We start from the raw sequence: 27,900 nt of genomic DNA, 5'->3' as shown, positions 1-27,900 counted from the left end.
ACATGTCCTTTGCTCATTTATCTATAGGGTCTTGTGTTCTACTTATCTTTTTCCTGAGTACTTCATATATGGAAAATACAAACATGTTGGCATTAAATTGTGTTAATCTTTTCTAAATCTTATGTTTTATTCTTTCTAGATAATCTGGTCTTAATTTTTATTTTAAAATGTAAGCATATCTAAATTTAATATGTGCCTTATTGTCTCATTAGATTATGTTAGAGTTAATGAAACAAATATTTTGATACACACTAGGCTTTTTACAATAAAATGTAAGACTCTTGTTCTCTAAAATTTTTCCTTTGAAAACAAAAGAATCTTTGTGTTCCCCTCATAGCTAAGCAAATTCTTTGTGACCAGTTTTACTGTGCTGAACTGTGAACTTATAAAATAGAGATGCTAGAGTTAAAAATGGGAATTGAAGAAGACTATTGAATAGAGAGGTAGAGGAACCTCGTGTTCTTCACACGAGATTCTAGGATAGCCGTGGTAGGCAGAATTCTAAAACGGTCCCTTGAGATTTCCCACACCCTTGTGTACATGCCGAGCATAATACCCAGTACTGTGAATCTGATGTATTTTACTACCATGATTAGGTTATGTTTTATGGCACAATTGACTTTAAAATAGATTGTCCGGTGGACCTGACCTAAACACACGAGCCCTTTAAAAGCAGAGAGTTTTCCTGGCTGGTAGCGGAAAAGGAAGTCAGTGATTCAAAGCCCAAGAAAGATTCAACGTGCCATGGTTGGTTTAAAGATGGAAGAAGGCATATAGTAAGGAATGCTGACAGCCTCTGGAGCTGAGAGCAGCCCCTGGCTGACAGCCAGCAAAGAAACAGGGACCACAATCCTACAATTAACTGCAAGGAAACGAATTCTACCACCAAACATTTGAGTTTGGAAGAGGACTGTGAGCCCCAGATGAGAAACACAGCCCAGGCTGGCACCTTGATTTCAGCCTGGTGAGACCCTGAGCAGAAAACCCACTCACACCATGCCCAGATTTCTGACCTACAGATATTTGTGACAATGTTTTTGTGTTGTTTTAAACTGCTAAATTTGTAGTAATTTGTTACATAGCAATAAAAAACTAACACAAAAGCTAATCTCAAGGAATTGCCTAATTTTCATACACATACCTATTTTGTAATTATGTTTGGCAATTCATACTCTAAAGTAATGAATCGCTTTTTATTCTTCTGACTAGACACTGAACATCGTGATGTATGAAGAGATGCTTATGAAAATGTCTCTGCCTTTGAGAGTTTCGAGGATGACTTAATTTTTTCTGCTAATCCATTTTCTAATTTTTTATAATATGACTGTACTTTTTTAAAAAGAAAAACAAATTTAAAGAAATCAAGACCTCCTGAGAGATAGAGCGCACCCTGCAACCATCTACCAGTGAATGGGCCAGAGCTGAGCTGCTCAGACAGGACTGACCGCATAATTTGAGAGACCCAGAACACAGTGAAAATGAGGCACCTCTTGTTCAAAGATTATTAAAAATTTCAAGACAGCAAAGCATTAAACCAAGAGTGGGGCCTTCTGGTTGCACAGGTCACACATGAAGCCAGATCTGTGCCCAGACCTTCTCCAGCAACTTCCAGATAAAAGCTTTACCAAGAACTGCTTACAGTCCAAAGGCCCCAGTGCTTCTTCACTGCTTGGGTAACATTTGCAAACTGATTGCTCATAATGTCACCATACACCAAATCCTTTCAGAATTTTCTCCAAAGGTGTTTGTATATATGTGTGTGTGTGTGTGTCTGTGTATATATGCATATAGGTGTATATGTATATATATGTGCTCTTTGACGTAGATGGATTATTCTTATAATTGTTATATTGCTTTTGCCACTTAAAACTATAAGTATTTACCTGTATTAATAAATATTGTTTAAGATTAAAATCTTAAATCTAAATTCACATTTTTTTGCAATTTAAATGGAATGAAGAGGTAAAAAATTGATAGAATTGTAAAGAGGAAGGAGGGAAGGAAGGGAGGGAGGGAGAGAGGAAAGATCCCTGTCCTTTAAGGAACTCCTATAGTAAAATAAGAGGACAGTACTGAAGTGTGACATGGTTAGTATATTAGGAAGGGATAAGCATTACTACATACATAATTTAAGTATAAACTCATTTTATCTTAAAATCTTTCAAAATAGGAATATTTCTCCAATTTTTTTATATAAGAAAACAAGCTTGGTGAGGTCACAGAACTAAGTAATAAAAGAATTCTTCAAAACTAGGTGATGTTGAGTCAAGAGACCTGAATTCTAGTCCCAGCTCTAACTGCTAAGTTGCTCTGTGACTTTGGTGAATTATTTTTCTTCTCTGGAATTCATTTTATTTTCTGTAAAATGACTAGACTGAGTGAGTTTTATCCCTAACTACCTTCCAGTTCTAAAATTCTGTAATCCTAAAATCATTATGAATTTAAGTGCTTTCTAGGTTTCGCTACAAAGAGCTTTTAAAATCTATCCTCTAAGTAAAGTTAAGTCATCCTATTTTTAAGGCCTTTAGAAGGAGGTTTTCATTTTACCACAAAACCATGTGGGGGTCAGCCTTTTAATTTTTAGCATATTAATAGATCACAAGTTTGAACTCTTCATGTTGCTTAGTTTTCTTGTCTTTGAGCAAAATAACTATGATTTCCTTATCTGATCCTCAGAAAGCAGTTTTTATTTTCATAACTCTCCTCTGACCTACTGACGGTCCTCTGTAAGATTGTCCCTGAACTGGACACAGTACTATATTCAAGGATCAAGACACTGGTTATCTATCTCATTTTGCTCATATAAGCATTGTCTTTCTTCTCTCTTCCTTTTTTCCTCAATGTATATTAGAACAGTGCTTCTCTGTGGATCATGTTAAAATGCAAATTGTTTCCAATCGGTCTGGGGTGGGAGTTGAGATTCGTTTTTCTAATACACTCAAAGATGAAATACTTCAAATATTTAGATGCCTCTTGATTGCCTAACCTGCTGAATCTAGCACCATTTCCTATAAGGACAATAAAAGCCAGAAAGCAATCTTGCCTGGCTTATAGGTCAAGTCTGGGTGCCATAGAAATAATCTGAAAGTCAATTCAACCCTAAAACTGAGTCCAACCTGGCCCTCTAAATGAGCAGCCAAAATGTGATGATGTGCAGACTTACTTGCCACAGGATAGCCTAACCCAGCTCCTATGCACTTGATCACCAAAGAGGAATTACTGGACACAGAAATTAACTGCTAGAGCGGGACCTGGTATAGGCTTTCTTGACTTTGGCACTATAGACTTTTAGGCTGGATAATTTCTTGCTGGGGGCTGGGGGAGGAATATGTGTTTCCTGCGCTTTGTAGGATAGCAGCATTCCTGACCTCTACTCACTAGATGCCATTAGCAGTCCTCCTGGCAAGTTGTGACAACCAAAAACATCTCTAGACTTTGCCAATAATCCCTGTTTGAGAACTACTTAATGCCTAAAAGTCCATATGTTTTATTTGTGGATCAAGTGAAGAGATATTGTACGTACAGAATACCACTACTCTTAAAGCCACAGATCCAAAATATTTCCCCCCAGGTAATAATTTCCTTATCACCAAGTCCACAGCCTTGTCACATCATAGCAATCACCACCTGAGTGTTTAATAAATATTGTTGATGCCTAACTCAATCACTTCCTTCCTGTGTTAGATACATATTAGACTTCTTTCCCTACCCAGGTATTATATGTACTGTGGCACAAATCTATTAGTTTAAACCTGCTTTCGTAGTGCAACTGTAGTCTTTTACAGAACAAGTTATAATTACATCTTTATTCTACTTTTTAAAAAAATGTTATATCTGATATGCCTACATATTCATTTAGTTTTATAGCATTTGAATTTTTTAGCTCCTGGTTAATACTAGCCCTGAAGGAGAGTTAGAGAAGATTTTCATTTATGGTCTCATAAGCAGCTTCCAAGGGACAGCTGATATATCAATAGGGCAACTGAAGGCAGGCACCAGACTGAGAAGAGTAGTTCTGTTTTTTTCTTTTTTAATAGATCTTTATTGGAGTATAATTGCTTCACAATTCTGTGTTAGTTTCTGTTGTACAACAAAGTGAACCAGCTATACATATACATATATCCCCATATCCCCTCCCTCTTCGTCTCCCTCCCACCCTCCCTATCCCAGCCCTCTAGGTCATCGCAAAGCACCGAGCTGATCTCCCTGTGCTATGCTGCTGCTTCCCACTAGCTATCTATTTTACATTTGGTAGTGTATATATGTTGATGCTACTCTCACTTCGCCCCAGCTTACCACCCCCCCCGGCCCGTGTCCTCAAGTCCATTCTCTATTTCTACGTCTTTATTCCTGCCTTGCCACTAGGTTCATCAGTACCTTTTTTTTTTTTAGATCCCATATATATGTGTTAGCATACGGTATTTGTTTTACTCTTTCTGACTGACCTCACTCTGTATGACAGACTCTAGGTCCATCCACCTCACTACAAATAACTCAATTTCGTTACTTTTTATGGCTGAGTAATATTCCATTGTATATATGTGCCACATCTTCTTTATCCATTCATCTGTTGATGGACACTTAGGTTGCTTCCATGTCCTGGCTATTGTAAATAGTGCTGCAATGAACATTGTGGTACATGTCTCTTTTTGAATTATGGTTTTCTCAGGGTATATGCCCAGTAGTGGGATTGCTGAGTCATATGGTAGTTCTGTTTTTAGTTTTTTAAGGAAACTCCATACTGTTCTCCATAGTGGTTGTATCAATTTACATTCCCACAGTAGTTCTGTTAATAGTGTGATAATGGGACTGGAATTTATAGCCACTTTCTGCCCCTATTATGAGATATGCTTTTTTTTTTTCCAGAATATTAGAGGGAGAGTCCTTTACTGACCTAATAACCTCACAGTACATCTTTAGATGAGACCAGTTGTAGGGAATATATAAATAATAATTAATTGCCTTAACTCTTTTACCTTATACCCTATCATTTTGTGCTCCCTGATGGGTTTCTTTTTTCAGGTGGACAATGTGATAGTTCTGTTGTAGAGAGATTTTTTGATGTGCTCTATAAGGGCTTATGGAATAATATATTCTGGGCCAAAAACTAAATCTATCTTACTTACGTCATACAAACTGATGTCTGTGTGACGATAGTTCACATGGAAACAAAATATTAACGTAAATGTCTCCTAACAGAAATTCTTAGAAACTCCCATTGTTTATGGAAGATGTTACTTAGTAAAAAATTAGTCTTTTATATTCAAAAATAAATTTTCAGTTGTATGTCTAAACAACTAGTAAAAAAATATTTGCAATTAAACTACCATTTGCCGCATAGGATTTTATAATCAGTGCAAACTGGAAAACTTGCTCCTTCACATTTTTTTCTACCACTTTACAGTCATATTCAGGATTTTGTTACATATCAGAATCTCAACTGTTCTCACAGCTTGGTCCATGCAATATTTTGTTATCCTCAGTTAAATATGAGAGTATGTTCTTTCAGGGATTTATTAACAATTTAGCCCTTTTCAGGTTTAAATCCAGAAAAAATATCCTATTGCACAATTTGGGGGGATAAAAATACTAGAGTGAACAAATATTTTGAGGGTCTACTATGTGCAAGAAGACAAACGAAACAAAAACTTGTGGAAGTATAAGTGTAGGGCTATGTCTTACAAACAATGATGTCCTTCAAAGCATTTACAAATGCTTTTAAAGAGGTGGGACATATACATATGTAATTCATAATTCCCAAGTAAGATTCATAAAGCATATTAGTAATCAGCATAAACAAAAAGTACTTAAGTCAAGGAAGGACTAGATGACCATATAGTATTGTACTGTGTACTCAGTCAATTGATTAATTGTCATATAAGAGAACCTTTATGAAAGAGGTAGATTGTGATCTATACCTTAAGGGATGGACAGGACTTGGAAAAATGGAAAGGACTTGATAGAGCTTCCCAGTTGAAGGGAATAATGTGAGCCACGATGGGGGTGAGCACAGCGTATTCTCGAGATAGTGATGATGTGGCTGGCCTGATGAAGTTAAGGGTTTAAACTGGGGAGTAGTGGAATCAAGCTTTGTAAGTAGGATTTGGCCAATTTATGGACGGGTTTGAAAGCTAATCAATGGAATTTGAATTTCTTCCAGGTACCTCTTAGGAGCAAGTAAAGGGAAGTGATGTCAAGAAAATGCTGTTTGGGGAGGATGAAAGGTATTGTACAGCTCGGGAGGAACGGGGAGAGACTGACACAGAGAAATCTTGCAGTAAGCCAAGTGAGAAGTGATAAAGACCCAATAAGCGTGCTGTCAGAGAGAACGAAAAGGAAGGGATAGATAAACCGGATGCTTTGAATTTGAAAATGAAAAAAAGCACAAAACTTTTAGATCATGTGGTACAGGAGGGCAGTGTCTGCAGATTAAGTCATTTATATAATGTCTTAGAGAACTATGAGCCCTGAGCAAGTTTTTAAAGAAAATTCTGAAAGTCTTACTTTTTAAAAAAAAAAATTTATTTATTTATTTTTGGCTGCGTTGCGTCTTCGTTGCTGCACGCAGGTTTTCTCCAGTTGCAGTGAGCGGGGGCTACTCTTCGTGGCAGTGCGCAGGCTTTTCATTGCAGTGGAGCACGGGCTCTAGGCGTGTGGGCTCAGTAGTTGTGGCTCACAGGCCACATTAAAAACTGTCTTACTGCCAGTTATAAATGTATAGGAAAATGAAAAACAGTAAGACCAATATTTACTTAGTACACTGCAATTAGAAACATTGGAAATGAAAGTATTTTATTTTTCTGTAAAAAACTTAAGAGTAAACAGTTTTCACCGTCTTCTTTTTGTCCTGTAACTTACAATACAGAGTGATCATCTTTCTATGACTTAGTGAATTGTCATACTTCTAAGTTTGGATCAGCTTCCAACATTTTATCCTTTGCATTTTTTTAAAAATAAATTTATTTATTTATTTTCGTCTGCGTTGGGTCTTCGCTGCTGCGTGTGGGCTTTCTCTAGTTGCGGTGAACGGAGGCTACTCTTCATTGCAGTGCGAGGGCTTCATTGTGGTGGCTCCTCTCATTGCGGAGCACAGGCTTTAGGCGCGCGGGCTTCAGTAGTTGTGGATCGCGGGCTCTGGAGTGCAGGCTCAGTAGTTGTGGTGCATGGGCTTAGTTGCTCCACGGCATGTGAGATCTTCCTGGACCAGGGCTCGAACCTGTGTCCCCTGCATTGGCAGGCAGATTCTTAACCGCTGCGCCACCAGGAAAGTCCTCCAAGAGTTCTTTTAAAATGCAATTTTTTTGCCAGTATTACTTCTTCTAGGACACCATTATCCGCTTTGTCAACAACCACTGTCCTCTTTAAGTCACAAAGTTCACCTGCACCAAAGTCAGCTGGCTGCAGATCTAGAGTCTCTTCACTGGTGGCACTGTCAACATTCCCATGCTCATCTACTTCTTCTAGAACTTCATTCTGTTCAACTCAAATTCCACTTGTGGCATTATCACTTTTAATTCTTTGCTACATTTTCATTTTTGTTGGCCAATGCCCTCTCTCTGTCATCTATTTTTGTAAAATACTATGTAGATTTATCACTGGAAGACAGGAGGTAAGACAACCACAAGCTTTGTTGTCTGAATGTGAACTGAATAACAGATGCACAGTGACCAATCACCAAGGACTTTGAAAGAAGACACATGATGGGTCACTGACCTTGATGCTCATCTGTTATTTATGTAGTGATTTGTGGACTGAAGAGCTAGAGGGCGAAATTTCTATTTTATGCAATTATTCACAGTTAATTTACCATAGTAATTGAAATCTGAACTCTGTTTGAAGGATTGGTGTTATTTAACAAAATGGTGGTAACTGAAATTCATGCATATTGGAAACATTCAAAGAAAAGATTGTCCATGTATTTTTATACTTGAAAATCTTTTATTAGTCACCTCTTAAGCTTCTCTGCAGCAAAAATGTACACAAATTAGAATTTTAACTGTTTTATGTCCTTGATTCTTAAGTAGTAAAAAAATTCTGAGCTGATTAACATTACAGTTATTACTATAATTGACCAAACAACATAAATATGTTTAAATCAAAAGTAAAAATTTATCAAAAATTATTTCAGTCTGATGAATTGGGCTATTTTCCTTTCATTGAGACCATATATCTTTGGCTGAGTATTGTTTTCTGCTGGCATGAGACAGAGTTTAGGATCAGTAATATTCCTGTTTTTCATTTCTATAGATATAATCCCTGAGAAAATGTGTTCACATAGACAACTAGATGGGAATGAGAGGAATTTTATTATAGCATTGCCACTCATTTTGTGGATTCTTTCCCAGTTATTTGTCAAAAATGCTCTTTAACTTTTGTTGAAAACAAGGAATTGGAAACATTCTGACTTGTGAAAGCACTTGTTACCCAGTCATCAGAATGTTTTCTTTATTTTCCCAGAAGCATACCAAAAAGGCTTTGCCAAGACATAGCAACTCCAAGGCAGCCACATATACCTACCTGTGCTGGTTGTATACTGTACAACTCCTGAGACAGTGTTCACATGGCACTCTACTTGAATGGAATGAGCTGGAATTATGCAGTGCACAACTTAACTCAGCTGTATGTGGTGGCCTTATAAATTATACCTATTTTTTTTTTTACTTAACACCAACTTGTTCTATCCAGTAGGTTAAATGAAGTACACAAAATTTTCTGTATATACTGGCACATGTACATATATTGATCATGATTATCACAATTAGCGTACCGAACATTTAATGACATAGCAATACTTAGTGGAAAGATGTATTAATAAGGTAAAAACAACAAATAAAATAGTTATTTTTAGAAACCAAGTCTTTTGAAAAGCCCAGTATGATGTCAAAAGGACTCCAACTCCATGCCAAGCTCAGTATCTGCCAAGAGTCTTTATGTCTCATCTCCACGGTGGCTCTTTATTTCCCTAAGACTTGGATTCGCAGATGGCACACTTGTTTTCTTGAACAGTGTCATTAATTTATTTAACTTATGAATGCTAATTACATGTTTCTGAGTGCATCAAATCTATTAGCATTTGCAGTGGTCTTTTTGATAAAGCATGTGGTAAAGAGGAACTGCTCCTGCCCATACCCTTCAGGACCTTCTCTTCTCTTGGCAGGTTGAAGCAGTCTAATACATACTGATATGCACTTTTTGGGGTCTTTTTTTTTGAGATATAATTGACGTATAGCCCATATACACTTTTAAGCAATAATTCACAACCAGGGAACATCAGGCAATGGAAGCAAAAGTATGAATTGGGTTCTGCAGCAATCTGAAATAACAGAACAAATGACAATATAGTGAATTCCGTTATTCGAGAATCATTTATTACATGCTGTTATGATTCTAGAAGCCCCTCCTCTGAGTTAGGTAGAGCCTATATTTACTATACATCAAACTTGGCACCATAGCCACAAACAGCCATTGCCACACTTCAATGACAACCATGGAAAGAATGCCCCATCTTCAATCAATCGCAATTGTGTCCTTGAATGACAACACCAACAATAACATCACTATCCATGAAGGACAAAGTGTCTGTAATTACAGTTAACTACAAAGTTCATGATTTTTGAAGAAATGTTAATAAGATATTAATTTCCAAATTGAGGTTGTAATGGAGAATTAAGTGTAAATATCCTTTCATTATAATAGTTAACATTTATATACCACATCCTAAGTGCTTTCACCGTCATAATTTTATCTTTCCAATATCCTTATGTTAGTTGAGAAAGTACTGATATTTTCTGTTTTACAAGAAGTCAGAAAACTCAGGATCAGAGAAGTTTAGTTAAGCTACATGATTAGATAAGTGGCAGAGAAGAATCTTAACCCTGAAACAAAATCTCATATACTTTTCTTCTCTACTAAACTGTTTACCAGATGTTGAGATAGTAAACCTTTCATTTTTCTTCCATTTTGGGTCCAACATACGTTCTTCTTCTTCTTTTTTTTTAAAAAAAAAATATATGTATTTATTTAGCCTGCACCGGGTCTTAGTTGTGGCACTTCAGGATCTTTGTTGTGGCATGCATGCAGGATCTAGTTTCCCAACCAGGCATCGAACCCCACCCCCCTGCATTGGGAGCGCGGCATCTTACCCACTGGACCACCAAGGAAGTCCCCAACAGTATGTTCTTCTAATTGTGCGAAAGGATCACCTGATGCCCTTGACTAGAATGCAGATTCTAGTATCCCACATAATTCAGTTGAGGTGGTCTGACATGTGGCATTAAAATAAAATCACCCAAATGAGAACGGAGGCCATTTATTCAGATCTTGCTATAGCAAGAGAGTCAGGACCATCATTTGCCTTTGATAGAAGCTCAAAGGCAGATAGGGGAGCAGGAAAGCTTTATAAAAGTGGAAAAAAGGGGAAGGTCTCAGGTATACGTTGGAGGTTGTTGGTCTGGGAAAGCTGGAGTCCAGCTACTAGAATCAGAGTATTTTATGTGATTGGTATGGGGAGCATATTTGGCTTTCTCTGACTGGTCCCAAGTTGAAAGTAGGGGTAAAAATAGGGAAGTTGGCAGTCATTGACCACCTCCTTACTGTTCTGGTGCAATTGCTGCAGAAGTTGTGGTTTGGCTTCCTGGCCTTCTTATGTGGTTCAGAGTTCTTTTGTCATATACAGTCTGGCCATTGTCTGTTTGTATATTGTCTCTCAGACCATATTCTGAGAAACACACTGGGCCTCTGGTGTTCCTTTCATCCTGGTCTCCTTCCTCCCTTAAGCTGGCTAGACTATAAACTCCGCGCGAGCTATGGACCATCTTTCACCACGCTATTACCAGTGCCTAGGCACTCAGTAAAATCTTGCATATGAATGAATGGTAAATGAAAATATTTGATATTGCCTTTTGTAGGAACAAGAACATGAACTTTGTGGTGTAGCATATGTACGTCTTGATTGGACTGGCTGCCACCAGGAAGAAAGGCTGGAGGCTGCTCCTTCCAGCTACTCTGTTCTAAATACTGTAACCTGAATCCCTGGCCCTGGCTGCTCTCAGTTTTTCTGAAAGCTCCAAGTTAACCCACAGTGTATACACATCAGGCCCAGGGGCTTCCCCAGCACTCCTCCAGAGTGCTCTGCTGGGGGCAGGATGGAGTTCGTGGGAAAGCGGCAACTACTTCTAGCATTTTGAAGGCAGCCTGAACCCCAGACCTTTAAGTTTGCTGCATTCTCTCCAACCCGGACCCCCAATTCCACTCCACCATTAGGGCCTGGGCTGGGGAGAGCTACTGAAAGAGGGAAAAGGGGGCCCCCCAGCCCCCATATATGGTCCTAATTCAGGACTTAGAGCGTTTGTCTAGAGAGAAAACGCTCGGCAGTGTCTGTGTGTGGGGTGGGGATGGGGGACAGGTCCCGGGAGAAGTGCAGAAGCTAGCAGCGCGGGCGGTCTCCTCCGGGAAGCCGTCCCACCTGCTGCCTGGGAGCCCGCCGGGGAGGGGCCGCAGCCACGCACCCGCGCGCCCACCCCGCCCCTGCCCGCAGCGCGGCCCCGCCAGCCGGGAGTTCCCGCGAGCTGCCCCGCGCCCCAGGCGCGTGGGGGGCCGTTCGGTTGGAGGCGGGGAGCAGCCGGGGCACCAAAATAGGAGCCGCTTGTGGGCTGGAGCTGCACTAGCAGGCAGCCTCCGCCGCGCCTCTTCCAAAGATGGTCAGAGGGTCCGGAGGCGCCCCCGCCCCCGCTCGCCGCTAGCCCGCGGGCCCGCAGCGCGACCCGGAGCCGCCGCGGGAGGTGAGTGCGGGGCAAGGCCAGCCGGCGGGGAGCTAGCGGGGCCGGGCGCGGGGGAGCGAGGCCAGCCCGCGGCAGAGGCGCGGAGACAATGGCCGCGCGGGCGGCGGGCCGGGCCGAGCACGGGGCCGTCAGCGGCGCCCTCCCCACACCTGTGCGGCGTCCCGAGGTGGAGGGACGCGGGCGCCCGACCCGGCGGCAGCGCGCGGCGCCCTCGAGGCGAGTCCCCATGCCAGGCCCCCGGGCGGGGCGGTCTCCGGGCGGAAACGCTGGCCGGGGGCCGGGCGCGCGGCGCGCGGAAAGCCCTGCGGCAGCCGTGGAGGGGGCACGCGGATGGAGGGGCCGCCGTCCGGCCGTTTTCCTTTCCGTTCTTCCTTGAGCAGAAAGGCACAGGATTTCCCTTTTCCGAGATTTCTTCTATCCAGTTATATTTCGATCATCCCTTTTCCTGGCATCTCGATTCGACTTGTAAGGGAGACGGAACTCGGGGAAAAGGTTGAGTTGGGGCCGAGCCGAGACGGCCAAGGTCCAGCCTCGAGTGGGGTGACCTCTTGGACACTTGGTTTGCCAAGTGGGGGCTCTCTGTAGGACCGGCAGCTCGGGGCAGATTTCGGAGACTGGGTGAATGGGGTAGCAAATCAATATTTCTTCTCGAAAGGACCCCTGAGCAATCCGGGGGCCTCATATCAGACTCCGAGCTACCCTGCATTGAAATTGACCATCATATAAATTATGAAATAGTGTGTCCACATCTTGCATTTGTGACAGAGTGCTGAACTTAGTCTAGTTTTGTATATTCGATGCTAATCAATCATTATAATGACAGGAATATTTAGCATTGATTATGAGGTAATGCGCACAATTGAAAACACGTTTATTGTTTCATATTTATTGCAGCCATGGCTCTAAAAGGACAAGAAGATTATATTTACCTTTTCAAGGATTCGACACATCCAGTGGATTTTCTGGATGCATTCAAAACATTTTACTTGGATGGATTATTTACTGATATTACCCTTCAGTGTCCTTCAGGCATAATCTTCCATTGTCACCGAGCTGTTTTAGCTGCTTGCAGCAATTATTTTAAAGCAATGTTCACAGCTGACATGAAAGAAAAATTTAAAAATAAAATTAAAATCTCTGGCATCCAACATGATATCTTGGAAGGCCTTGTAAATTATGCGTACACGTCCCAAATTGAGATAACTAAAAGAAATGTTCAAAGCCTGCTTGAAGCAGCAGATCTGCTACAATTCCTTTCAGTAAAGAAAGCATGTGAGCAGTTTTTGGTAAGGCACTTGGATATTGATAATTGTATTGGAATGCACTCCTTTGCAGAATTTCACGTGTGTCCAGAACTAGAGAAGGAATCTCGAAGAATTCTATGCTCAAGGTTTAAGGAAGTATGGCAACAAGAAGAATTTCTGGAAATAAGCCTTGAAAAGTTTCTCTTTATCTTGTCCAGAAAGAATCTCAGTGTTTGGAAAGAAGAAGCTGTCATAGAGCCAGTTATCAAGTGGACTGCTCATGATGTAGAAAATCGAATTGAGTGCCTGTATAATCTACTAAGCTATATCAACATAGATATAGATCCAGTGTATTTAAAAACAGCTTTGGGCCTTCAAAGAAGCTGCCTGTTAACCGAAAATAAGATCCGATCTCTCATATACAATGCTTTGAATCCCATGCATAAAGAGATTTCTCAGAGGTCCACAGCCACAATGTATATCATTGGAGGCTATTACTGGCATCCTTTATCAGAGGTGCACGTATGGGATCCTTTGACAAATGTTTGGATCCAGGGAGCAGAAATACCAGATTACACTAGGGAGAGCTATGGTGTTACATGTTTGGGACCCAATATTTATGTAACTGGAGGTTACAGAACGGATAACATAGAAGCTCTTGACACAGTGTGGATCTATAACAGTGAAAGTGATGAATGGACAGAAGGTTTGCCAATGCTCAATGCCAGGTATTACCACTGTGCAGTCACCTTGGGTGGCTGTGTCTATGCTTTAGGTGGTTACAGAAAAGGGGCTCCAGCAGAAGAGGCCGAGTTCTATGATCCATTAAAAGAGAAATGGATTCCTATTGCAAACATGATTAAAGGTAAGTGCAGATTGTGTTTATTCTGTAATTTTTAGGTGTTTGAGGTTAGGCCAAGGATCTCTCAGTTCTCTCACAGATAACATTAAAAAGAATTTATCACTTTGGAGTGCTACCTAGGAACTATAGTGGCTTATACAAATAATGTTACACAGAATGTTCCAAGTGAAAATATAGTATAGCAGTCCCCAACTTGACTGAGAGTTATATGATCAGAGTATGCTACCCAGGCTAGAAAAGAAATATTATTTATATAAGAAAACAGTATAATTCATTCTTCTTATTCTACAGGCTGTTTTGAATCTACATCTTGCTTTGAGTCTTAAGAATTTATATTTAAATCAAAGGCTAAATGAAAAGAGAAAGCTGGGTAGTTTTATTCATGTTTAATTTTCTATTTTTTTGCTTGCTCTTGACATTGAAGCTTTTTGATTCTGCTTTTAAATATTCAGCTTTTTTTCCTCTCATCATCTGATCATCTGTCTTTGAAAAGGTCTTTCATTAAAACCTTGAAAGGTTTGGTCCCTATAGGGTGTAACAACTTACATTCTCTCAAAAACTAGAGACAAACAACCTCTGCTCTTTGGAATTCCAGTCTTGTCTTAGAGGGAAAAGGAGAGGGGAAGGTCCCCTACCTCCCACACGTGGCCCACACAGTGGCTATTGGATCTCAGCATCTGTCTGATAAACACTGTATTTTCTGCTGTGTTTGGTACTAGATTAGCCTTGTCTTTCACTCCCACTGTAAAAAAAGTTAGGCTAGAATCTCACTTATTTCATTACATTTATTCATTGGTGCTGGGGAGGTGCACACAAACTGGTACGTTGTTACCAAATTTGAGTCATTTTATTCCAGATGTTTCTTCCCAGGCCTTTCTGTTTCTTTTTTAATGCTAGTGGGGGTGTGGGAATCTGACCTGGTCTGGGAATCTGACCCGGTGTGATTCTTGGATGAGAACAGGAAGCCTGAGAGGCAGAATGGCCTTGTGACCAGACATGCTGCTTCTGAAGTCAGACTGCCTGGATCCAAATCCTGACTTTCACCTCACTTGCTGGTGAGCTTGGGCAAATGGTTTAATCTCCCTGTGCCCCAGTTTTGCCATCTGTACAATGGGGGTCACAATATTACATAGCTTAGTTCTGAAAGGATTAATTGAGTTTATTCATGTGAAGTGCTTAGAACCGTGCCTGGCACAGAGTAAGCACTCAGTAAGTGTTAGGCATTATAGTCATGAACATCTTATAGAAGAACATGTCAGCTTTGACAGGGCAGAAATATCTTTCATATGCAATTACAGCCGCTCTCCTGCACGTCCGAAGATTGCGAAGTAGTTGGCAGGTTGGGAGAAGGTGGCTTGATGCCTGCTGCAATAGCTGCTCTGGTTTTTAACTCTGCCAGAGCTTGACCCCCCCAATTTACTAATTCCCCCAGTCCTCTCCCCAGGGTGGCTCTTAATGTCCTGACTCCTTTCCTACAAAAGAAGCAAGGAAACTTCAAATATTTTAGCAGCTGTTGTAAACCTGGATATATTTCTGCCTCTGTTTCTTAATGATAAGATCACAATTTCAGTGGTTCTTCAGTTTAGAGTATATTTCTTTGAGGATTGAAATGTATTACTTTACTGAAATGTTGTTAAATCATGTGCGAAACAGTGCTTTCTGAAAAGAAAATGCTGCAATGGTGTATCCACTGTAAAGAAGGCCACACGTGTTCTTGCCTTAGCCTTGAGTGGAATGGAAGACCCTCGTATGCTGAAGTCTTCCCCTATTCCCCAGCTGGGTCTGAAATTCCAGAGTTTTATACTTTTTTTTTTTTTTTTTTTTGCGGTACGCAGGCCTCTCACTGTTGTGGTTTTTCCCGTTGTGGAGCACAGGCTCCGGACGCACAGGCTCAGCGGCCATGGCTCACGGGCCCAGCCGCTCCACGGCGTGTGGGATCTTCCCGGACTGGGGCACGAACCCGTGTCCCCTGCATCGGCAGGCGGACTCTCAACCACTGCGCCACCAGGGAAGCCCCAGAGTTTTATACTTAAGTTTTGATTCCTGATTATATCTGACCATCCCAGGGAAGGGTAACACTTTTGTCAGTTATGTGCACTTTTTGCTAGTACTGGTTCTGATGGGTGGACTCATGCTGAACTTTAAGTTTCCCATTTGTCTCTAGAAAGGATAACACTATGTTCCCCAGTTTGTTTTATTTGGTAGCCATAAAGTGAACTAGGAGCTTTCCCTGGTAATGAGCACCTAAATTGGGCAGAGTCAAATTTCAAATTCATTTCCTTTTTTAGTTTACGGGTATACAGAGAAGAAATAAATACTCGGCTGTTTAGAAAGTCCTAACTTTCTTTCCCCCTCATCATAACTGCCCTGCTTATAAACTCACTCTTGTTTTGGAGTAGAAATGCACAGGGAGATTGAACTGCACCGGCCCATCTAATAGGCTAAGTAAAAAGTTGGTTGAAAGACTTAAAACTGACATTTTCAACTAAAACGAGCCTCCTCATCTTTCTTCCTCACGTCTTCTTCCCCTGCTGAATCCATTTCTTCCTTATTTTTCTGTGGCATCAGTGTTTCCCAGTTTTCCAAGCTCAGGACCTCAGAATGAGTCTTGTTTGTCTTGGACGCAGTCAGTCATCAAGGCCCATCTGTTCTGCCGGTGTCTCATATCTTGGTATCCTTCCCTCTGACTCAAGGCCCAGTCTAAAGTCAGGCCCTCAGTACTTCGCACCTGAGCCAATACCTAGCTCTTTCTGACTCTTGCCCTTCCACTCCTGTAGTCCCCCCCTTCCTCTCTTGAAAAACCTTAAAAGTCCTGCTAAATTAAGTCCATGTTTCTTAGTTGGGCATCAGGATCCTTTGCCGTGTGGCTTCAGTTTACCACGTCAGCTTTAATTCCCACACGACAGCCCCAGGTGTGCCACCTGCCCTGCCCAAGTGCTGGGAATCAAACTCAGCTACGTGACATTGTCCAATAAGCACTCACCTTTCCCTCTGCCTAGAATGGCTTCATCTCACCTGTGCCTGCCAAAGGCTACCTACTGAGGCCCAGGACAAATTCTGCCACTGCCTGCCATGATTCCCTTAGTCAAAGCAGTGTCTCCTTGCTCTGAACATTCATAGGCGTTCTCTACCCTGTGTTCTAATTATTTGTGTAAATGTCTCACCGCTTTTAAAAAAAGGTGCAGGGAGCCTTTTTTTTTTTATTCTATCCTTCATAGCATCTAGCACAATGCCTTGCATCTACTGTGAATAATAACAAAAGCAATAATAATCTTAGTCCAATATTCATTGCAAAACCGAATGAAAGAGCAATCTGAAGATGTGATTTTAATTAACACACAGGCGTGGGAAACGCTACTGCCTGTGTCTTACATGAAGTTATCTACGTCATTGGCGGCCACTGCGGATACAGAGGAAGCTGCACCTATGACAAGGTCCAGAGCTACAATTCAGATATCAATGAATGGAGCCTCATCACCTCCAGTCCACATCCAGGTAACAATTACTGTCTCAAATAGTACATGATGTTGTGATGCATCTTATCAGCATAAGAGATGGCTAAAAATGGGCTGGAAGTAGAAAGTGCTAAATTTGTAGTAGGCTACACATGGGTATAATTAAAGGCTCAAAATATTCACATGTTCATCTAACAATAATCACAATTAGCTATTCCAACTAGATGACATCTACAAATACTTTCCCTAATGTCTTTACATGACACATATTTTAAGTCTGTGTGGTTAAAAGAATTAGTTTCTTCATAAATTTTTTTTTTTTTTGCGGTACGCGGGCCTCTCATTGCTGTGGCCTCTCCCGCTGCGGAGCGCAGGCTCCGGACGCGCAGGCTCTGGACGCGCAGGCTCCGCGGCCATGGTTCACGGGCCCAGCTGCTCCGCGGCATGTGGGATCTTCCCGGACCAGGGCACGAACCCACGTCCCCTGCATCGGCAGGCAGACTCTCAACCACTGTGCCACCAGGGAAGCCCCATAAATTGTTTTAATGAGATTCTTTTTTTGTGTTTCCTATTCCTCAGTTATATGCTTTCTTTCATTTACTACATGCATTGTATAAAACACAATTTTTATTGACAGTTAAAAACCACTAGTCTGTGAAATAGTTGGGAAGGATACCTGTTGATTCAGTTCAGCAAGAAATGATTTTTTTTTTAGAAGCATGTTCTTTCTGGGTTTCAGTAGCTATTAAACACTTACTCCTGTGATGTGCAGGGCCCTGTGTTGGCCTTAACAGTTGTCTACCCACAAAGAATGGCCTGCCTTCTGTGGTGTCCTTTGTTCTTTGACTTGTCTCTTTGGGTAGAGCTCAGGGGGAAGGATAAACCTGTTACAGTTACCTGGTTAAGGCTAAGCCATCTGATTAAGGTTTTTTTCATTAGGAAAGATTCATATCACCATATCACCATACTACTTTGAATCATTTTCCATATAGCATCCAGCTTCTGTGTGAGTCACTGGAGAGCATAGTTGGAATTCACGAGCTTGAACCATCTGAGAGTAATAATGATAGGTAACCTTGAGCACTTTCCATAGGTCAGGTACTGACTGAGTGCTTTGCATGTAATATTACCTTAAATTCTAACTACAATCCTGTAAGTATTGTTTACCCCTATTTTACATATTTGTAAAGGCTTAGAAAGGATAAGTAGCTTTGCCAAGGTCACACAGTTTGGAAGTGGTGGATCAGGATTCAAAGTCAGGCAGTTTGATTGCATTGACCTGTGCTATGACCGATAAGCGATCTGCCTGTCCATAAGGGAACAGGCTCTCCTACTTTTGACCAATGCAGCTGGTTCCACCATACATCATATATGTCATCTCACGGTTCAGGGGGAGCACACCTGAATCTGGTGCTGTGTCTCCATATACCACAGGACTTACACAAGGAGGGACTTCAGCCATATGCTGTCCTGGCTCTGAAGACATCTTAGAGGTAGACTTTCGTCTCCGAGTAGTTCAGATGTATTATCCCAGACTCCCCGCAACTTTCTGTGATAACTAATGAAATTATAATAGAAAATAATAATAACTGTCATACTGAGTACAGGCATACCTTGTTTTATTGTGCTTCGCTTTATTGTTCTTTGCAGATATTGCATTTTTTACAAATTGAAGGTTTGTGGCAGCCGTGCCTTGAGAATTCTATTGGTGCCATTTTTCCAACAGCATTTGCTCACTTTGTGTCTTGTCACATTTTGGTTATTCTTGCAGTGTTTCAAACTTTTTCATTATTATTAAATTTGTTATTGTAATCTGTGATCAGTGATCTTTGATGTTCTATTGTAATTGAATTGGCATTTTTTAGCAATAAAATATTTTGAAATTAAGGTATATTCACTGTTTTTTTAGACATAAAAATATGCTGTTGCACACTTAATAGACTACAGTATAGTATAAACATAACTTTTATATGCCCTGGAAAACCAAAAAATTTGTGTGATGCTTTACTGTGATATTCACTTTATTACCGTGCTCTGCAACCCAACCTGCGATATCGTCAAGGTATGCCTGTAATAGCTAACATTTATTCAATAAGTATGTACCAGGCACTAACTATTCCAATACTTTTATCTGTATTAATCCTTTGAAACCTCACAGCAATCCTGTGAGCTAGGTACTGCTACTATTTTATAGGTCACTGAGGCACACAGAGAGTGACTATATTGCCCGAGGTCAGCTAGCTAGGGTTTGTTGTGAGATTCAAGTCCAGGCAGTCTGGCTGGGAGCTCATGCTCTTAACACCTACACTGTTACTTCATTTGATCCTCATGTTAACCTTATGAGTTAGATACTTCTCTGACTTATCTTTACAAAGAAAATCTAACATATGAAAAGTCAGATTAACAAATCAGAGGGCAGTTGTTTACATTACAAACTTAATTTATATTTCATAAAGAGATTCCTTTAAAAATAAATGTCTCGAGGGACTTCTGTGGTGGCTCAGTGGTTAAGAATCCGCCTGCCAATGCAGGGGACACGGGTTTGATCCCTGGCCTGGGAAGATCCCACATGCCGCGGAGCAACTAAGCCCGTGCGCCACAGCTACTAAGCCTGTGCTCAAGAGCCCACAAGCCACAACTACTGAAGCCCGCGCGCTTAGAGCCCGTGCTCTGCAACAAGAGAAGCCCACACTCACTGCAACTAGAGAAAGCTGGTGCATAGCAATGAAGACCCAACGCGGCCAAAACTAAAATTAGTAAATTAATTAATTTAAAAGTAAATATAGAAATGAAGGTCTCATACTTAAATTGGGTATAGCTTGTTAACTGCTTGAAAGAGAGTTTAAAAGGTAGTGAGACTTAAGCCAAAGTACGTAAAGCCATGGCAAATCAAAAAATCAACTAGAAATGAGTATTAGGATTCCATATAGAGCATTTTGATTCACATTGGACATTTTCCTGACATAATGTGAGAAACGAAGTTATCAAATTAGCACCCTACGTGGTATCTTCTATTTGGCTCTCACAGTGTTCAAAATATTTTTTAACTGGCTTGTTACCAATATTTAAAATTCAGGAGATTTCAAATAAAAATCATGATTTCTGGCCTTTAGAAAAATTGCAAGATCTGGCAACCTTGGATCATATTCCTTCCTGGCAACAATTATTGGTGCCAAGTAGTGGCTGTTCCCTTTAGATGAGGCTTATATGCTCCATTTCACCACAGTCTCTTCCATTCTCATCACATCATAGACTTGGGAGGCCTGTGCTGCTGTTTTTCTTACCCCTAGCCCGGTTCATTCAGATAGTCTGTTATCTCCTTGGCCCTGGAAGGCATTTAGACCTACATCCTCTGAATTATAGCAAGTTATGCCTCTTATGCATTTTAGGAGCACCTCCTGAAGAATGTAAATGTCAGTCTTGAGTCTACCTTATAGATACGTAGCTTAGACCACAAAGAAATGACTACTGTTATTTTTATTTTTATTTACTTTTTTAACTGTTATTTTAAAAAGATAATCTAAATGTTATCTTTTTCTTAATGCTTTTAAGGGTGGTTGCTTTCTATAGTTGAAAAACAGGGGACTATAATCCCATTAAATTCAAGATAACATTTATTGAGACCTTACCTTGGGAAAGATACCATTCTATCAAAGATGATTAATTTTCCTGCCAGAGGAACTCAGTATCTAGTAGTAAATACACATACATAACAGGAATACAAGACAGTCTTACAAATAAGTGCTACTGAAATTGAGGGTAGAGAGAGCTTCAGTCTAATTAAGGGGACCCTGACAATCTTAGAAGGCTTCCAGGCGTAGGCTGTTATGATTTGGGCCTTAAGGAATAGCTACAATTAAGGAAGGTAGTTTTTGAGGAAGAGCGCTCTGGCAGAAAGTTAGCCAGTGAAGGAAGGCTGAAGGGAAGTTTCCAGGTTCATTCCAGTTCCTGGGAGTAAAAGTATATTAATGAGATGCAAGAGGGTAGGATGATAGACTGGATAGGAGAGTTCAGTTGAAGAGCATGTCATGGAGGGCTTTGAATGGCAGCCTGGAGAATTTTAAAATAGAGAGCTTAAAGTTTTCAGAGCAAGAGAATGATGCGTGATCAGTTCTAGCTTCAAGAAAAGAACTCCTTTGAGAATAGACTGGGAGAAAGATGGCAGGGAGATCTTCTAAAGCTATTGTAATAAACCAGGTGAGAAATACTGAAAGCCTGAAGTGGTAGGAGTAGAAAACAGGCAGGTGCGAGGAATGTTACAGATTCACCATTGATTGAATGGTAGTGATTGCCCCCTTGGGTGATTGGACATTGGTGATGAGGACAAGAAAGGAATTGACAGTCATTCTAGGCTCTCTGGCTGATTGACTAGGAGCATTGAAGTAGCAACCAGTGGGAGGGGAGAAGAGGAGAGATGATGAACTCAGTTTTGTAGTGAAATGTCAAGGACCAGTTAGATAACTCAGAAGAGCCGTCCAGCAAGCGATGGGAAGTGTGGTTCTGCAGCTCAGGAGGAAGAATGCAGCTAAATACAGAGATCTGTGAATTGTTTGCTTAGAGATGATGACTATGTGTGGAGGTGAATGAGATGCCTTGGGAGATTGGGACCAACAACACAGTAGTGAGCAGAATCTTGGGAAACAGCATTAGTTAAAGGATGAGCTGAGGAAGAAGAGTGAATGAAGAACCCGGGAGAAGCAGTAAGTGATAGAGAGGGAAAATCCGTGGAGAGCTGTGTCCAGTGGGAACAACGTTCTCTCCTGGCTTTGCTATTTATTTACTTGTGTAATCTTGGGCAGCAGCTTAAGCTCTTGGGTCTTACTTTCTAGCAAAATAAGGAAGTTAGATTAGATAAGCTTTACAGGTCTTTTCAGTGAGAAAAAAATCTTAGGTAAAAATCTTAAAGTATTTCAATGGATATTGAATACCTGAAAATATTGTGGTTGTCTCTGAATCCCTGCATGGCTTTGTTCCTATCACTCATGTAACACTGAATACAGACTGCCATGTATTTATAGTGCATATTTGTGTGTAAACTCTTTTGAGCCATGACAGATGGTGCTATTCCTCCTACTTGGTTTGAAATTGTTCATTCATTCATTTGTCCAACATATATTTGCTGAGTGCTTCCTGCTTGCTATGGACAGTGCTAGGAGCTCAATAAACAAGACACAGTCCCTTAGCATCAGTAGCTTCATAGAGTGACCAACAAGAAAAAAGGCAGTTATAGCTGAGGAAGTTTCCATCAACTATAACAGAACATTATGTTGCATTTGGGTAACAGGGGAAGAACTACCGGGAATTTATTTATTTATCTGTTCGTTTGTTTGTTTATGGGTACGTTGGTTCTTCATTGCTGCATACAGGCTTTCTCTAGTTGTGGTGAGCAGGGGCTGCTCTTCATTGCACTGCGCGGGCTTGTCGTTGCAGTGGCGTCTCTTTCTGTGGAGCACGGGCTGTAGGCATGTGGGCTTAGTAGTTGTGGCACGCGGGCTCAGTAGTTGTGGCTTGCGGGCTTAGTTGCCCCACAGCATGTGGTATGTTCCTGGACCAGGGATGGAACCTGTGTCCCCTGCATTGGCAGGCGGATTCTTAACCACTGTGCCACCAGAGAAGCCCACTTTATTTATTTTTATACTTTTAAAAAATTTAGATATAGTTTATGTAAAATATTATATAAGTTTTAGGGGTACAGCATAGTGGTTTATAATTTTTAAATTTTTTTATAGTTAAAATTTTTTATACTCTATAGTTATTATAAAGTATTGGCTATATTCCCTGTGTTGTACAATATATCCTTGTAGCCTATTCATTTTATACATAATAGTTTGTACTTCTTAATCCCCTACCCCTATCTTGCCCCTCCTCCGCTTCCCTCTCCCCACTGGTAACCACTAGCTTGTCCTCTATATCTGTGAGTCTATTTCTTTTTTGTTATATTAACTAGCTTGTTTTATTTTTTAGATTCCACATATAAGTGATCCCATGCAGTATTTGTCTTTCTCTGTCTGACTTATTTCACTTAGCATAATACCCTCCAAGTCCATCCATGTTGTTGCAAATGGCAAAATTTCTTTTTTATGGCTGAGTTGTATTCCAGTGTGTGTGTGTGTGTGTGTGTGTGTGTGTGTGTGTGTGTGTGTGCGCGCGTATTATATATATATATCACATCTTTTTTATCTGTTCATCTGGGGTTTTTTTGCTTTATCATTTTTTAAAAAATTATTTATTTATTGGAGTATAGTTGATTTACAATGTTGTGTTAGTTTCAGGTGTACAGCAAAGTGAATCAGATACATATACATATATCCACTCTTTTTTAGATTCTTTTCCCATATAGGCCATTACAGAGCATTGAGTAGAGTTCCCTATGCTATTTAGTAGGTCTTATTAGTTATCTGTTTTACACATAGTAATGTGTATATGTTAATCCCAATATCCCAATTTATCCCTCCCCCTCTTACCCTCGGTAACCATAAGTTTGTGTTCTACTCTGTAACTCTATTTCTGTTTTGTAGATAAGTTCATTTGTACCCTTTTTTAAGATTCTATATATAAGCAATATCATATAATATTCATCATTCTCTGACTTCACTCAGTATGACAATCTCTAGGTCCATCCATGTTGCTGCAAATGAATTATTTTGTTCTTTTTTATGGCTAATATTCCATTGTATATACATACCATATATTCTTTATCCATTCCTCTGTTGATGGACATTTAGGTTGCTTCCATGTCCCGGCTATTGTAAATAGTGCTGCAGTGTACATTGGGGTGCATGTGTCTTTTTGAATTATGGTTTTCTCTGGGTATATGTCCAGTAGTGGGATCGCAGGGTCATATGGTAGTTCTATTTTTAGTTTTCTAAGGAACCTCCATACTGTTGTCCATAGTGGCTGTATCAATTTACATTCCCACCAACAGTGCAAGAGGGTTCTCTTTTCTCCACACCCTCTCCAGCATTTATTGTTTCTAGATTTTTTGATGATGGCCATTCTGACCAGTGTGAGGTGATACCTCATTGTAGTTTTGATTTGCATTTCTCTAATGATTAGGGATGTTGAGCATCTTTTCATGTATTTGTTGGCGATTTATATGTCTTCTTTAGAGAAATGTCTATTTAGGTCTTCTGCCCATTTTTTGATTGGGTTGTTGTTTTTGATATTGAGCTGCATGAGCTGTTTGTATATTTTGGAGATTGATCCTTTGTCAGTTGCTTCATTTGCAAATATCTTCTCTGATTCTGAGGGTTGTCTTTTAGTCTTGTTTATGGTTTCCTTTGCTGTGCAAATGCTTTTAAGTTTCATTAGGTCCCATTTGTTTATTTTTGTTTTTTATTCTCATTACTCTAAGTGGTGGATCGAAAAAGATCTTGCTGCTGTTTATGTCAAAGAGTGTTCTGCCTGTCTTTTCCTCTAAGAGTTTTATAGTATCTGGGCTTACATTTAGGTCTTTAATCCATTTTGAGTTTATTTTTATATATGGTGTGAAGCAATGTTCTAATTTCATTCTTTCCCATGTAGCTGTCTAGGTTTCCCAGCACCACTTGTTGAAGAGACTGTCTTTTCTCCATTGTATATTTTTGCCTCCTTTGTCATAGATTAATTGATCATGAGGATACAGCATTAATATACAGAAATCTGTTGGATTTCTATATGCTAACAATGAACTATCAGAAAGAGAAATTAAAGAAACAATCCCATTTACCATTGCATCAAAAAGAATAAAATACCTGGGACTAAACCTTCCTAAGGAGGTAAAGACCTGTGCCTGGAAAACTGTAAGACACTGATGAAAGAAATTGAAGATGCTATAAACAGATGGAAAGACATACTGTGTTCATGGATTGGAAGAATTAATATTGTTAAAATGACCACACTACCCTAAGGCAATCTACAGGTTCAGTGCAATCCCTATCAAAACACCAAGGGTAGGGCTTCCCTGGTGGTGCAGTGGTTAAGAATCTGCCTGCCAATGCAGGAGACACGGGTTCGAGCCCTGGTCCGGGAAGATCCCACATGCCGTGGAGCAGCTAAACCTGTGTGTCACAACTACTGAGCCTGCACTCTAGAGCCCGCAAGCCACAACTACTGAGCCTGTGTGCCGCAACTACTGAAGTGCCCTATAGCCTGTGCTCTGCAACAAGAGAAGCCACCACAAGAAGAAGCCTGCGCACCACAACGAAGAGTAGCCCCCACTCACCACTAGAGAAAGCCCGCACTCAGCAACGAAGACCCAACGCAGCCAAAAATAAATAAAATTAATTAATTAATTAATTAATTAATAAAATACCAAGGGTATTTTTCACAGAACTAGAAAAAATAATTTTAAAATTTGTGTGGAAGCACAGAAGACCCCAAATAGCCAAAACAGTCTTGAAAAAGAAGAACAGAGCTGGAGGAATTGCTGACTTCAGACTATACTACACAACTACTGTAATCAAAACAGTAATGGTAGGGCTTCCTTGGTGGTGCAGTGGTTGAGAGTCTGCCTGCCGATGCAGGGTACACGGGTTTGTGCCCCGGTCTGGGAGGATCCCACATGCCGCGGAGTGGCTGGGCCCGTGAGCCTTGGCCGCTGAGCCTGCACGTCCGGGGCCTGTGCTCCGCAATGGGAGAGGCCACAACAGTGAGAGGCCCGCATATAACAAAAAAACAAAACAAAACAAACAAACAAAAAAAACAGTATGGTACTGGCACAAAAACAGACATGTAGATCAATGGAACAGAATAGAGAGCCCAGGAGTCACTTTATTTTAAATATTTTTACTGCTATATAAAGATTGAGATACTTCTCTTAACATAAGAGTTGCAAATTGAGGATTTTTTTGTGAGATTTGAATAAGTTAAAAGCTTAATAAGCTCATTGTTGAATCATTATATCAACTGATGTTTTTGAATCATCATTAATTTTCACAACAACCATTTGACAGAATGACTCATAATTTATACAAACAATGTGTCACAAGTACTCAAAAACAACTAAATCCTATAAAAATTCTGCATGTGTATAACTGAAAGGTAATAAATGGGTTTTCAGAGGTAGGATAATACTTTTTTTCTTGGATGTCAGAAACCAGAGAACAACAATATGGGGACTCAAAGCAGAAATACCAGTCTTCTCAGACTTTTCCTTAGGCTTTGAAACCTAAATAGTAAGAACTTTACTGATAAGAATTTGTCTTCCCTACTTAAAGGGGAAATCACATTTCTGATTGTACATTCTTTCTTTCTAAAGAAGGCCTTATAAGCTTTTCTTCCACGAAGTAATGGGAGCGCATATTTGGGCACAGAGGGTACAAGGTACAATTCATTCATTGATTCAACAAACTTTTATTGAGTCCTTACAAGATGCCAGACACTTGCCATCCTTCAGTTGGGAGTGGAGTGGTGGGCAGGACACAGTTCCTGTACTGTCAGAAGGAAGAGAGAGACTAAACAGGAACCACGTCAGATTATGAGAAGAGCTACAGAGAGAATTAAAAGAGGGTGATGTGGTAGAGATGCCTGACCAGCTCCTTCAGGTTGGGTGATCTGGGAAGGCCCTCTGAGGAGGTGAGAGTAAGATGAGACCTGAATGACATGGAGAAGGTAGCTGTGCAAGGACCTGGGAAAAGAAGGTGTTCCAGACAGATGGAACAGCTCAGCAATGGCAAGCTAAATCTTCATTTATTCGCCATAGTATTAGTGCCACTGACAACTCCTGCACTTTCTTCAGGTCTGCAGCTAGAAGTATTTAAGTGTAATCTAATGGTTGATACTTCCAGAGAAAGAACTCACAGGCTGAGAGCGATATTAGAACTGAGGGCGTGGAAGAAACAGGGCTGGGACTAGGGTCAGGCAAGTGACCTGTGCCCTTGAGGCACAGAACCGAAGGAGTTGCTTGGAAGGTGGAAGAGTCTCCTCCTGTTTTGTGCTCTGGGCACCTCACTTGCCTTACCCTAGTCACAGCCCTGGGAAGAAGGGAGAGGAAGAGAAGTTGCCAAAGATCCTGGTGCCTTGAAGAGCCAGCAGGTTTGGATGTGGAGGGGGAGATAAAATGGAAAAAAATTTAAATGGCCTGGAAAGCTGACCCCCAAGAGGTGGACTCCCAGCCCCAGGACGCAGACCTCACACGGCAGCCCCGGCCTTTGAGCACCTTCCACAGCTTCTTAAGGTCACAGACTGTAGTTCCCCACTAAACTGGCTTATATTTCTCTAACTTCTTGTGTCTTTAACTTGACCGGCAGTATGAGAGAGGCAAGCGCCTGTGGCAGCAGATACTGTACAGGGTTAGCTGCTAAGACCTGAAGGACCCTACACCAGTTACCTGGGACGTCTTCATGGCAGAGGGACTCTGCTGCTACCACCTTTTACACATAGGCATAGAGAAAAAGGTGCCTGTGCTGGGAAGTTCCCGGAAGGGTAGTGGTCAGAGGATGAGTTCCTCCCGGCATCCTGCAAAGCCAGTTTAGGGATAACCTGAAAGACAGTGGCAGGAATAGGTAATCTGAATCTGGTGATTGGGAGTGGATTTTAAGGCTCCGTGTTGTGGTAGTGTGTGCTGGAAGCAGAATGTC

The 27,900-nt window shown here is 40.8% G+C and overlaps 1 protein-coding gene across 9 annotated transcripts in view; it reads left to right on the top strand.

Annotated features, from left to right (window-relative positions):
* The window catches only part of KLHL23 (kelch like family member 23), a 41,669-nt gene that overhangs the window by 11,520 nt on the left and 2,249 nt on the right, over positions 1-27,900 (top strand). For 4 of the 9 annotated variants that reach the window (XM_019923060.2, XM_019923059.2, XM_019923058.2 and 1 more), the window contains 3 exons: positions 6,161-6,224; positions 12,675-13,889; positions 17,229-17,381. In XM_019923060.2, coding sequence (XP_019778619.1) covers positions 6,191-6,224; positions 12,675-13,889; positions 17,229-17,381 — 1,402 coding nt within the window. In that variant the 5' untranslated portion in view covers positions 6,161-6,190. Of the gene's footprint in view, positions 1-1,618; positions 1,674-6,160; positions 11,781-12,674; positions 13,890-17,228; positions 17,382-27,900 lie in introns of those variants that run through there. The other 5 variants (XM_073807598.1, XM_073807597.1, XM_073807596.1 and 2 more) reach the window with 2 other exon arrangements.

This window comes from Tursiops truncatus, chromosome 7, assembly GCF_011762595.2.
Source record: "Tursiops truncatus isolate mTurTru1 chromosome 7, mTurTru1.mat.Y, whole genome shotgun sequence".
NCBI lineage: Eukaryota > Metazoa > Chordata > Mammalia > Artiodactyla > Delphinidae > Tursiops > Tursiops truncatus.
This window is presented reverse-complemented; position numbering and strand designations above follow the sequence as displayed.